We start from the raw sequence: 11,628 nt of genomic DNA, 5'->3' as shown, positions 1-11,628 counted from the left end.
GTCTCACTTTATTGGAGAAGATGAGAGAAATTCACATCTGAAACAGTTTTTTGAAGATTTGACTAGCTTTCTAAATGAGGTGCAGCGCACTGATATGAAAACACATTTTTATTGGGGGCACTAGTTCAGGAATGCAACTAATAATATCTCAAGCACCTGAAAACACCCTTTCACTCTTTTAGAAAAAGAACAAGAGGAGGAAGAACGCATCCAATTCTTTCCACAATTAACATTGTTATTTTTGCCCAGAAATTGTCAGTTGGTACATTTTATTGTATCAAATGTCCTGCTCAGCCTCTGATCCCAATCGTTTGAAATGATCTTAGGGTGGTTTATCTATCCTGCAGTTTTTTTTTTACAGTCTACATCACCAACAGAGGGTTTGAGAATTCTGGGTAAGGTGAAGAAAAATGGTAGAAGTGGCTTTGTATGGAAGGAAAGCACAAGGAATAGACAATGCAAAGGAGGCAGACCTTTTTCTTGATAAATAAGAGGTTATAGGACAAAAGCTCCCAGCAGATTACCCACCTTTTAATTTTCCTTTTGAGGTGGATAGGAAATACTAAATTGTGCGTCAATTACACACGGCATCGGTAGATCTGGCCATCAAAGCGCTCGCGTTGGGACGCACAGATCCGATTTCCTCCTCAACATTCTCCCACCGTCTTGCCGACTCAGCCCCGATTAGTGTCAAACACGCCACGAGGAGTTTGGCTTGGCCCGTTGTAGTTCGGCCTGCGCTGATATCCCTCGGTACCAATTACTGGCCATTACATGGTTACTGATCTCACTTCTCCCTCAGCACTCTGTAGGATTTCAGGAAAGCCTCCCCTGTCTTAGATTTCTTTCCCTTTTTAACTCTTGACTTTGTCTGAACAAAGTGAGTTTATTAAAGGACCGCATCGGGCTTTGTCAGTCAGGGATTGTCGGATTTCCTTTCTTCATTCCCCTGGTTTTTCTCCCCCCGGCAGACTGGAAGGATAAGGCGTCTTTATCCACAGTGACTTCATGCCCTTGTACATCTGAAACTGATTTTTATAGCCTTGTTGCTTATGATAATTGATTTCTTGACTAGAATTCTTTCATTGTTCTAATGCGAGTTACATTGGGACCACCTAATGAAACACAAAAGCTTCTGTGTTGCTTTAGTGTCTTTAATGATTCAATATTTACTTAATTTATTTGCAGTTGTCTTTGGGGTTGAGTGAGTAATGTGATGCTTTGTGAAATTGATAAGCCACAGCAATCTGTAAAAATTAGCTGACTAATTTAATGCGCTATTCTGTTACAGATCTTTCATTTATAAATCCTACAGACGATAGATTGTTGGCTTGATAATAAGAAGAGACATGAATCTCTTAATATAATAAGGAAAGGAAAATTTGGCAAGGAGTTTCTAACAATTGAGAATATTTGCATAATAGAGTGCAACATACAAACTGGAGTTGCCCTTCATGTGACTATTTTGTTAAAGTAAAGTGTCTAAAGTTTTGAAATATTCCCAGATTAGATGAGAATTGTTTAGCATTTCTGAACCTTAGTAACATATCGTCTTTCTTTGTGACCAGACCATTATCGCAGGCAGCCAGTTCCCCTCAGTGGGAAAATCTAGACATGTGAAAGGTTTTATATAATGTAGAGGCTGAAGGCTTTTATCAAGCCGGGCTATGGACAAGGGTTGGAGACCCTTGGAGGGCCTCGGGAGATGCTTCCTGTGCGTCCGCGGGCCGTTTAGGCCGCGTGCGTGCACGTGCACATATTGTGTGTGTGTGTGTGTAACACGGTGCACTTCTATCTCTGCGTCTCTGCATGTGTGTGCATCTGCATCTCATTGCTGGGGCCGTTATCTGTCATGACACGGAAATTATGTTTGCATTTTCATTTTCCCAGCCCTGCTGGTCTGTCACCAAACTTGCCCTGACAGCTCCTGTCCACCAGGCAGGCCTGGTCCCCCCGCCTCCCCCCCCCACCACCACCACCACACACGCCCCCTCCCCCCCTCCACCCTCTGTCCTGTGCCGCCCCGCTACGCCCCAGATGCTAGCCAGTTAGTCTGCCGCCTCTGCGGTGCGGGCAGATTGCTAGAGACAGATGCCAGGGCCACTGTGGGTCCCTGTTTGAGGATCTGTGTCATAGGCCGGCCTCGGGCCCTCGCTGTGACCTTTGCTGCTGGAAGAGACTCCGGGGAAAGAGTGGGGAGTGTCAGCAGCTCGGAGCGTATTTCAAATGCCCACACTATGTCAGAACTTCTATCGGCACCCGTCTGAGGTATCTCCTTAGTCCGGGTCACGAACCGTAGTTCCCAGATCGCTACTAGTTCTGGCGTAAGTGGTCAACTCTTTTTAGGGCGCAAGACAATAAATTTAAAAGTGAAGCATTGAACCCGTGTTCCAAAAATGTCTCCCAATTCTCCATTAATGGAAGAGCTGTGGACTGCGTGGAAAGATCAAGTCTCTTGGCTTGTGCTCTGTTACTGCGGCTATTTTCAGCAGCGAGTCTGTGATGTGAATATACAGTATGTACGTAGTCATGGTAATTGCACCACAGGGTGGCTTCATTTGTTCGATCCACAGACCTCACAAGGCTCATCATATTCCAATCAAAAAAACATGAAGCGTATTAAGAGTTTCTCAAACTGGAAACATTACTTTGTTGGAAGACTGAAACTGTGTAACCTCAGATCTAGCTTTTTTTAATACACACAATTAGCCATTAGTCCGTCATTACATCCCATTACAGGTTGAGTGCTCTTTTCTAAAAGCATGGCTCAATCTCAGAACAGAAAGTTCATTTCATTCACCTGTCTGCTTAGTTTGTGCCAGCATCATCCCGGCCATTAGGTTTTTCCATAATTTTGATTAATTGTACCTTTTTCATTTTTGGTTTATGCCCTCATGCCTCTGACTGCTAGCAGGTCATCATATTTGCATTTAATTTCATTTCCACACACGCGCTCTTATGTTGATGTCTCGATTTCCTAATGTGCCTGTTTCATTACATCCTCTCTCCCCCTGTGTGACCTGCCACTTGTCTTTGCATTCTCCTCAGCCAAATATAAGTATAATGGATATGTCAGATCACGTAAGTGTGTTTCTCTGTCCTTCTCCATTGTGCTCCTGCAGTGTTTAGACTGTAAACCCCTCATAATGTCATGTAACACAATTAGTACTAATGCTATGCTTTAGTATTTGCTTTGATGTCCCATATTCCTTAAGACTATAGTGATGTTGTCTTGTGTCTTATACAGAGACAATGTACACAGTGCAGTATGAAATTTAATGTTTAAGTCAGACAGAGTGTTTATTCTAAGTTAAATAACTCATTATATGTTGCTGGGAGACTTCTTCCTGGTACTGGTAGTAACTGAACATATATTTTATTTCTGTTTTATAATACCTTGTAGTTTCATAAAGTATTGTTTTTGTATTGTGCTGCATGTAGCAGCAGATGGCGCTACAACACCAGGGAACAGTGGAGGTCAGAAAGAGGCTGGCGTTCGATTCAAAGCTGATTGCAATTTAGGTAAATCTTAAATAATTGTTAATTGCATTGCTTTTTTTACTCTACTGGTTAAGACAATTGCTATTTGTCACCTCTAACGTTCTATATGTGTATTTTTATTAAATGTATATGTGCTTATTGGGTACACTAATATTTAAGACATTTTTTGTTCCCTCTTTGAAATAGTGGCTGTCTCTAAGCAGAACTAAATGGATCTGGAGCTGTCCTAATTTTAATAATATTAAGTTTTATGTAAAAAAAACAATACAATAATAATATGGATTGAACAGAAAGCCTTTTCATGCAGTTTGATGCCCATGAAGAACAAAGCTTGCTCATGCGGCAAACACCGTAAAGGCAAAGCCAGCTCGGCTCACATACGACAGTAAACATTTGCATTTGTTATTCCTCTGCCTCATCATCCAGTTTACATTGGGTCACGACAACCTGATAAGGCTCGCATGCGGGACAGCGCCGTCATGTGATTAGCATTTCAGGAAGGGACAGTTGCCGTCTGCGTTGTTCAGGATGCACAGTGGACCTGCCAGGGCGGGTGAGCGCTCTCTAACGCTGCACGTGTTTGACAAGGGCCAGATGAATCCAGGAGCTATCGGTGGCGCCCCGTAAATCAAGGAGGCAGCTGACGGCTGGGATAAACGTCTGTTTATCGCCCGGGGGGCCACCCAAGCATGCTCTCTCCTCCAAACAAGCAACCCACCACTCTTCCACCAAAAAGGGAGGAACAAGGGCTCCTCTTTCTTCAACTTTACAACCACTCCGAAACATGCAAACAAGCCCCAGTCAGATTGCGTGCGTGTTTGGTTGGACAGTTTTTTTTTTTTTTTTTTTTTTATCAGCGTGATTTGTTCTGGCATTAAATATAACAGGTTGTCACAGTTAAAATCACCATGTTTAAGAATATAGGACTAAATGTTTGGTCTTGAATCAAACTAAATTTCTACACACAATACAAAATGAATCCTTCATAAATACAACGTTTTTTGAATTAAGAATTTTCTAAATTATTAGTTCTGGTCTCCTGTTTGTTGAAGTGAACGTACTCAGCAACATGCTTTGAATGACACAATATCAGATTGAATTTGACTGGCTTTAGCCGTGTCTATTTTGTTCTACCGGAAAGTAGCTCCTGAGTAGTAAAACGGAGACTTCTTACTAATTCATGTTCGTCTCAAATGCAAAGTGAATGTCACTGTGAACATTTCAGTCAGAGCATGTGCCAAGTAGAAAGGATGAGGTTTTAACAATGATTCCTATTTTCATCGCACAACTGAACTGAGAAGAAAGAAACAAAAATGTTTTTCACAGACACAAATGTATTAATTTTAATTAATTATTGCTCTTTTTCGTCACATATTTCAAGTCTCTTTCCTATTTACCAATTAACTTATTAACATCCTCCAGTAAAATTATGGATTTAGTTTTACATTTTTCCTGAAATCTAATAAAACAATAATGTCATTCTAAACAAATAGTCACAAATTAAATTACACAATCTTCTAGAATCTAATGACCAACTAATTCATCAGCATTAATACACTTCTCACGCTTTTATTCTCCATTGTTTGACAGTAACGGCTGAAGTTAGACCGTCTTTTCAAAACCAATCGGTTAAAACCACCGGCTGCAACTCCTCCTCCGCCACCACAAACGTATTCCTCCCCGACAACTCGCACCCCGGCCAGGACCCCCTGTTCGACCCGGGCAAACTCAACATCCCCCTTGTTAATAACCGTAAGGGAAGCCTGCCCCCCACGGGGCCGGCGCCTGGGCCTCGCCACTCACAACTGCGCCTCAGTATCTCGGGTCCAGGAGACGCGGTCACCAGATGCAAGGCAGAGAGTCGGCTGAACCGGGCCCGCAGTCTGCCGGTGAAATACCGCTACCACCCCAGTAATGGCACGCTGCTCAGTCACAGTAGGCACTGTAGGTTGCCCCCCTCCCCCCTCAGCGGGATGCATCAGTCAGTAACCCTGCCTGTCCCGTTGCTTGATTTTCGTCTTGTTTGCTGCATGGCGGTTCACTCGGCTGGAGCTCCTGCTTTGCACAGATGTGCCTGCGAGTGCCGTGGCTGCTGCTCTCTGCACTGGGTGTACTGCAAACTGAGGAGTGCTAAAGGAGTTTCATTCAGACAACAGTGGCTGTATGTGTGTATTTGTAATATAAATGTTGTTTTAGTGGCGAGCCCGGAGAATTTTGAGCTTACATAGAAAATGTTTTTTTTGAATGTAAAAGCGTAGGTCAAAAGCATTTAATTTTTATGAGAAGTGTCTTACTTTTACTGTCAACAAATTAAGTTTAAACCAGCATTATGCCAAGGAATGCATATATTTCATGTGGTGTTTTAAAAGCACAGCAGAAAGAAAAATGTGAAGTCGTTGTGATATTAGCTATTCTAAAAGCCCAATTGCGTAAAGGAAATGTCAGGCAGTGACATTTTATTAGAAGGCAAGGTCATATTTCTTATCTTTTATTAGCAGAATTAGGTGACAGCATAGGACGGGTGCTCAGACAATAATGAATTTCCGCATGCTCAGAATAGTCCCGGCTTGCAGCGCCCACATTGATTTGCACTAATATCATGCTGTGTTATTGATTTCTCACCAAAGGAGTAATACGGGTTTGAAGTGACGGGGCGGGGCACTTGGCATTTGCGTTGGGGAGAGTGCAGATGAGAGCATCTGGGTGGCTGTCTGAAGGCTCTTAAAACTCAGACAGTAGTGAAGATCAGACCGCCGTTAGCTCGCCTGAGATCTTCAGACGGCCGGGCCTCAATCTGGCTGCTCTTTCTCGTCCTCTCTGTCTGACTGGGACTCAAGCGAGGTTTGAAAATTGTTATCCACCCCCCCCCCCCCTCCACACACACACACACACACACACACACACACACACACACACACTCGCATTCCTCAACACATCCAAGTATAGTTGACAGGAAGCTGAACTTGAATCTGATCAAAAGAAAAACTGTGGCTATGAATCAGCGTCCGGCTCAAAACCAAAGCATCACAAATAAAAGTGGACTATTAATTCTAAATAACACATATTAAATTTAAACTTGTATGACTAGTCTTGACCTTAAGCTGGAGGATGATGTTTATTTATTGGCTCCTTTTGATTCTCATAGTGCAATCATTTGAACTGTGTTCGAGTGCCCTGATGTGTGTTGTTTTGGCATGGAGGTAGACCACAAACGCAGTTTTGTGCGCTTAGATGGAACTGGAATGATGGGGTGAGGTTCCGATTGTTTTGTTTAAAAAAAACAACAAAAAAAACATTACATTACCCACTCACAAGCTCCATCTCCATAACCTTAATTGATCTCATTGTCATTGCTTTTCCCTGTGGCCCACTGCCAATGACAGTCTGTACCATCACATGGCAGTTCATTGCGTAGGTAAGCATGGTCACCCTGATGCAGACAGCTGGGGGTCAACCATCTGCACATTTGGGCAGGTGCACTGAACAGATGCACTGGTGTATTAGCAAAGAACCCGTATAAGTGCACCTGTGAAGACGAATCAATGTGGGAGTTTTGGGATGTGAGCCTTCCGTTGTTTTGTTTTTTTGTCCGTGTTTTGTTCAAACTACCTCAGATTTACAATTGTCCGTTACTAATACTCTAGTATTATAATTTCAATTTCACACTGAATGATTAATTTTCCTTTTTTTTCTTTTCTGTTCAGCTTTTTTGTTTGCAATGATTGATCCATGATTTCCCCCCCCCCCCAACAACCTGTCTCTATTCTGACATGAGCTCCGTGTGCTTGCAGTCGACGACGACCATCCATCCACTGTCTCGCCCAAAAAAAAGCAACGCAACGGAGGGATGCGAAACTCGCCCAACTGCTCGCCCAAAATGATGAGGTAAGAGATGCTGATTTCGTTCTCCTTTCCAGCGCCTTCAGACGGTCTGATGCGGGGGAGGAATGGAGGCAGGGAGGGAGGACGGGACGGACGCCTGTTAGAGATGCTTCAGAGGCGGATGCTGCTGATGGTGTGATGACGGGAGCTTGGATGGATGGACGGGAGGGGGGGGGGCGTGGGGGGCAAATTAGGGGTGGCAGGAGAAGGAGTCAGGAAGACAGAGAAGTGCCCCGGTTTAGGCTGTGGCTGTTTAGGGTGGCACGCTGTCAGCTGTTAATGACGCGGCTGAAATAATATTTCTGTCAAGGAAAAGCGGCTGCGAGGAGCTGTTTGAAAACTCCTCTGGCTTTAAAGTCCCAGCTGTCACCTCCTCCGGTCTGGTCCACATGTGCTCCTTAAACAATGCTGGCACTAATGACACCAGCAACCAATCACAGCGACCTGCGTGGTTACTTTGCCCTGGGGCTACTCCTCCATTGTGGGAACCCCTGTGAGTACTGTTTCTGGTACTTAAGGCCATATGTGAGATGTATCATCGCAATCAAATATGAATTCAAATATTACCTTCCTTTTATCCTGTCCTGAGGAATTAAAATGCTGTTAATTGATTTTGAAAGATAAAAAGGGGTGGGGGGGGGGTGCCGGATTCAGGAGGGCAGGATAAAAGGAGGGATGGGGAAGATCTAACAGGACAGGCACGTTCATGGCTACGCTGCACCACTCATAATCACCGGAAGTGTTGTGGTTGTCATCGCCACCACTTTACAGTAGGAAAGTCTGAAAAGAGAGCCGTTTGGCTTTTGTCACAAACACTTGTCACTGTTATTATTTACGCAGAGAAGCGGCAGTGCAGTAGAAACTCCTTATCTGACTTGCTGAGAAATAAATCATTTTAAGTGTAATTTAAAATTCCCAAGACTCCCCCTAAAAAAAAATCAATTGTACATAGTCAAATATCTTTTTTTGATCATTAATGGGCTTTTCATGTATTTTGTTTACATTCATTTCAATTTTCTTAGTATGTTGCTCCTGCTCGCTTCCCTCAGGCAGAGATCCTCCTTCTGAACTTTAAGTTTACTAGTCGGCCTCCCCCTCAGTTCTGCGCAAAACGCGCACTTAATAATCTTTCACACTTGCCGAACCATTAGCCCGACACAAAGTCATAACCTTCAGTCGAGCATCCTTTCAGATGCCCTTGCTCAAAGGGAGACGACTGCTGCAACAACACCAGCTACACATTGGCACATTTCCAGCAAACGGCTTTTTTAAAAAGCCTCTTTACTTTGCCCAACTTGGAGCACAAAAACCCTTTCTTCTCTTCCCTTTCTGCTTAGGAGATGGTTTGCAGTGTAATATATGCATCTTCGCTTTGATCTCGCCGTGGTAATAATTCGTGCGAGTTATTTACTCAGTTTTGAAAACGCTTCAAAGCGGTGTCAAAGTTTTCTGTGCTTTAGGGGTGCTTTTGTATTCTGCTGGCTCTTGGGTACTGGGATGACAGGTCCTCTGTTATAGGTGTAGATTTTTTTTTTCCCAGTCTTAGCCCTCAGCAAAACATCAAATTACCCATCACAGTCTTACAGCCCCCCTTCACAGCTGCCCCTGTCAACATATAACAGCATTTATATTAAACAGTTTTACAAGGTGGATTTTATGCACAATGAAAAGTGACTGTTTGAGGTAGCCTTAGGGATGCTTTATTCTACAATCAAGGAGGGGGAAAACATAGCAGAGAGCCAGCGAGAGAGCGCGCCTACGTATCAAGTATGGTTTTTACAGGACTCGCAGCCTGAAGGCCTTTGTAAATAAATAATGATCAACAGATTGGCTCTGGGCTTTTGAAAAGCATGCCTTTGTCAGTTTGCATGATGGGGAAAATTTTCAAAGCAAGCGGCTCCCTTTTCGTAGTCAGAGAGGGATTTGGGGGAGCAGGCCCATCCCCAGTCTGTGACTGCAGAGTGATACACTGGAATAACTCAACTCTGTTTGTTTGAAATATATTCTGAAGAGGGGAGAAAGCGAGAGGGTGAGACACTGGTGTGAGACATGCTGCAAGGGAAATATTTGTCCTATATAAGAGTCCATCAGATAAAATCTTGCCCAGGGAAAGTGTTTGTTTTGCAATCTGAACTGTGAATTTATTCAATTTTGAAATAGTGATTATATTCTTGGGTGGGAAAATGTGTGTTATGTTTGTTGTGTAGTACTGTGTGTAACGTTTAGTCACGCTTTGCACACCGGCTCCACGCCACGGCCCGCGTCAAATAACGTGCCAGTCGCCAGTGTCCCGCGGTGACCATGCTAAACTAGCTGCATTGCCCCCCCCCCCCCCCCCCGCCCCCCCCACCCCAAACCTTTTTGACGGTTCGTGACTGAGGACATCGCGCATCCTGCCGCGGAAGATGTCACCGCATCATCTGCAGCTGATCTCCCCTGGGCGTGGCACCGTGGCACAGACAGTCATGCCTGCTCCCCCTCAGTCTTGGGGGGAGGGGGTGGGTGGGTTCGACCCGAGGCGGGGAGAAGGCAGAGGGAAGAAGGAGGAGGTGTGTGGAGCCCGTGACAGGCTGCCAGTCACGCCGCTGACAGCCCTGTGAACGATAGCTGTCTTGGCAGAGCGAGCTGCAGCGAGCAGCCCGCCCGCATGCGCCAGTCAGCCCCTGTGTGGAGGCGAGCGCAGCTGAGCAGATTGAAGTGACGGGGGCGACGGGGGGGTGGCTCCGTGGAGTTGATTGGCGCAACACGAGGCTCTGGATGAAAGATTCAGGCTGAGCGTAAAAACACTAAATGCTGTCAGTGTTATTATCACCTGCACTAACTGATAGAGGGAAGGTAGAGAGAGAGAAATAAGTGGGGGGGGGAGACTAATTGACAGCTTTTTTCCCTCTTTTTTCCCGCATAGGTATGCAACTGCAAATGGAGGTTGAGGGGAGAGACGGCATCAAAGCCTTGTCACTGAATGACAGTGTTGATAGAGTATAGGGAGAGTGATAGTGAGAGAGATGTATGTCAGATTCTTGGGATGTCTTCTCCCATATTACCCACGATTTCCATTAATTATATTTATTCCTTATACGTTTGCATTGCTATAAAGCAAGCGCGGTTCTTTTTGGAAATGGCACTTGTCTACAGCTCTACCGGTTATCTCGACTCAATGTGTTTTTCTCACATATTATGGATTGCTTTCAGAGGAGCCGTAAGAACATTTCGTTCAGGATAGATGCAAGAACAAGAGAGGCGATGTAATAGGACTGACAGGAGCCCTTTCATGGTCAGTGTTACACTGGATAAAACTCAGCAGCACACTGCTGTGGATTAGCCTGTTTGGTTGTGACATGCTGCTGAAACATTAATGGCCATCAGTAGGATAAGCAAAATGTGATTGGGCAAATTCCTGAAATATTTAAAGTGAGAGCCTGTGAGCTTTTACTATTCAGTCAGAAGCCGGAGGAGAGGGTAAGAGCTGGTAATTGGCCTTGTGTTGTTACCCCATTGAGTCACTAGCACTCAAGCCTCGCTGTTCCCTGCACCACAGCGAGCACACGGGCCTTTCCTGATGAATTGACATGAAGGAATAGAGGAAATACACGGTAGCTATTGGACCTACAGTATGCAGGGGAGCAGAAAGACAAAGACTGAACGTGATGGGTCTTTGACACATTGTGTGTAGAGCTCAAGAAACCCAGTTGGTTCTTTTGTCTCTTTCCCCCGTTACCACTTCATTTGCAAAATGGTGCAAAATAAATACATTTGTCTGTTTTTTTGTTTCTTTCCAGTCGACACGACCCTCTTGTCATTCCCGGGAATGACCAGATGGAGGGCATGGACATGAGCGTGAAGAGGTATGACTCGACAGGGATGTTTCACTGGTGCCCATCAAAAGACATCGAAAAAGTAATCCTGGTGAGTGGGACAGCGACTGTGTAACTGCAAAACCTCTAAAACATTATGCATATTTAACATATGCAATAAAGAACTTTAAAGTAAGTATCCTCAGGAGTTTCCCCTCACTACTGTGGTAACACAATTACATACTAATGTGAAATGATATTTCTCTCACTGCCTCTCTGTTGTTTCAAGGTGAGTTTATTGATTTTCTTTATATATATCCGCCAAGGATCCGTAAAGAGTATTTCATGACGGCAAGCATGAGTTTGCTCAGACTTTCTAACAAGGCAGTTTGTAAGCATTTTATGTCAGTGCACATTTGTTTGGGGAGGGTTAACCCTGTCTAAATCAAAT

At 44.3% G+C, this 11,628-nt stretch overlaps 1 protein-coding gene across 12 annotated transcripts in view; it reads left to right on the top strand.

The window, feature by feature from the left end:
• The window catches only part of kcnma1a (potassium large conductance calcium-activated channel, subfamily M, alpha member 1a), a 107,090-nt gene that overhangs the window by 77,074 nt on the left and 18,388 nt on the right, over nucleotides 1-11,628 (top strand). For 9 of the 12 annotated variants that reach the window (XM_062566425.1, XM_037465699.2, XM_037465704.2 and 6 more), the window contains 2 exons: nucleotides 7,293-7,386; nucleotides 11,163-11,289. In XM_062566425.1, coding sequence (XP_062422409.1) covers nucleotides 7,293-7,386; nucleotides 11,163-11,289 — 221 coding nt within the window. Of the gene's footprint in view, nucleotides 1-3,441; nucleotides 3,523-7,292; nucleotides 7,387-11,162; nucleotides 11,290-11,628 lie in introns of all 12 variants that reach the window. The other 3 variants (XM_062566424.1, XM_062566422.1, XM_062566423.1) reach the window with 1 other exon arrangement.

This window comes from Pungitius pungitius, chromosome 13, assembly GCF_949316345.1.
Source record: "Pungitius pungitius chromosome 13, fPunPun2.1, whole genome shotgun sequence".
Taxonomy (NCBI): Eukaryota; Metazoa; Chordata; class Actinopteri; order Perciformes; family Gasterosteidae; genus Pungitius; species Pungitius pungitius.
The sequence above is the reverse complement of the archived record's forward strand: the minus strand, read 5'-3'. Positions and strand labels throughout refer to the sequence as shown.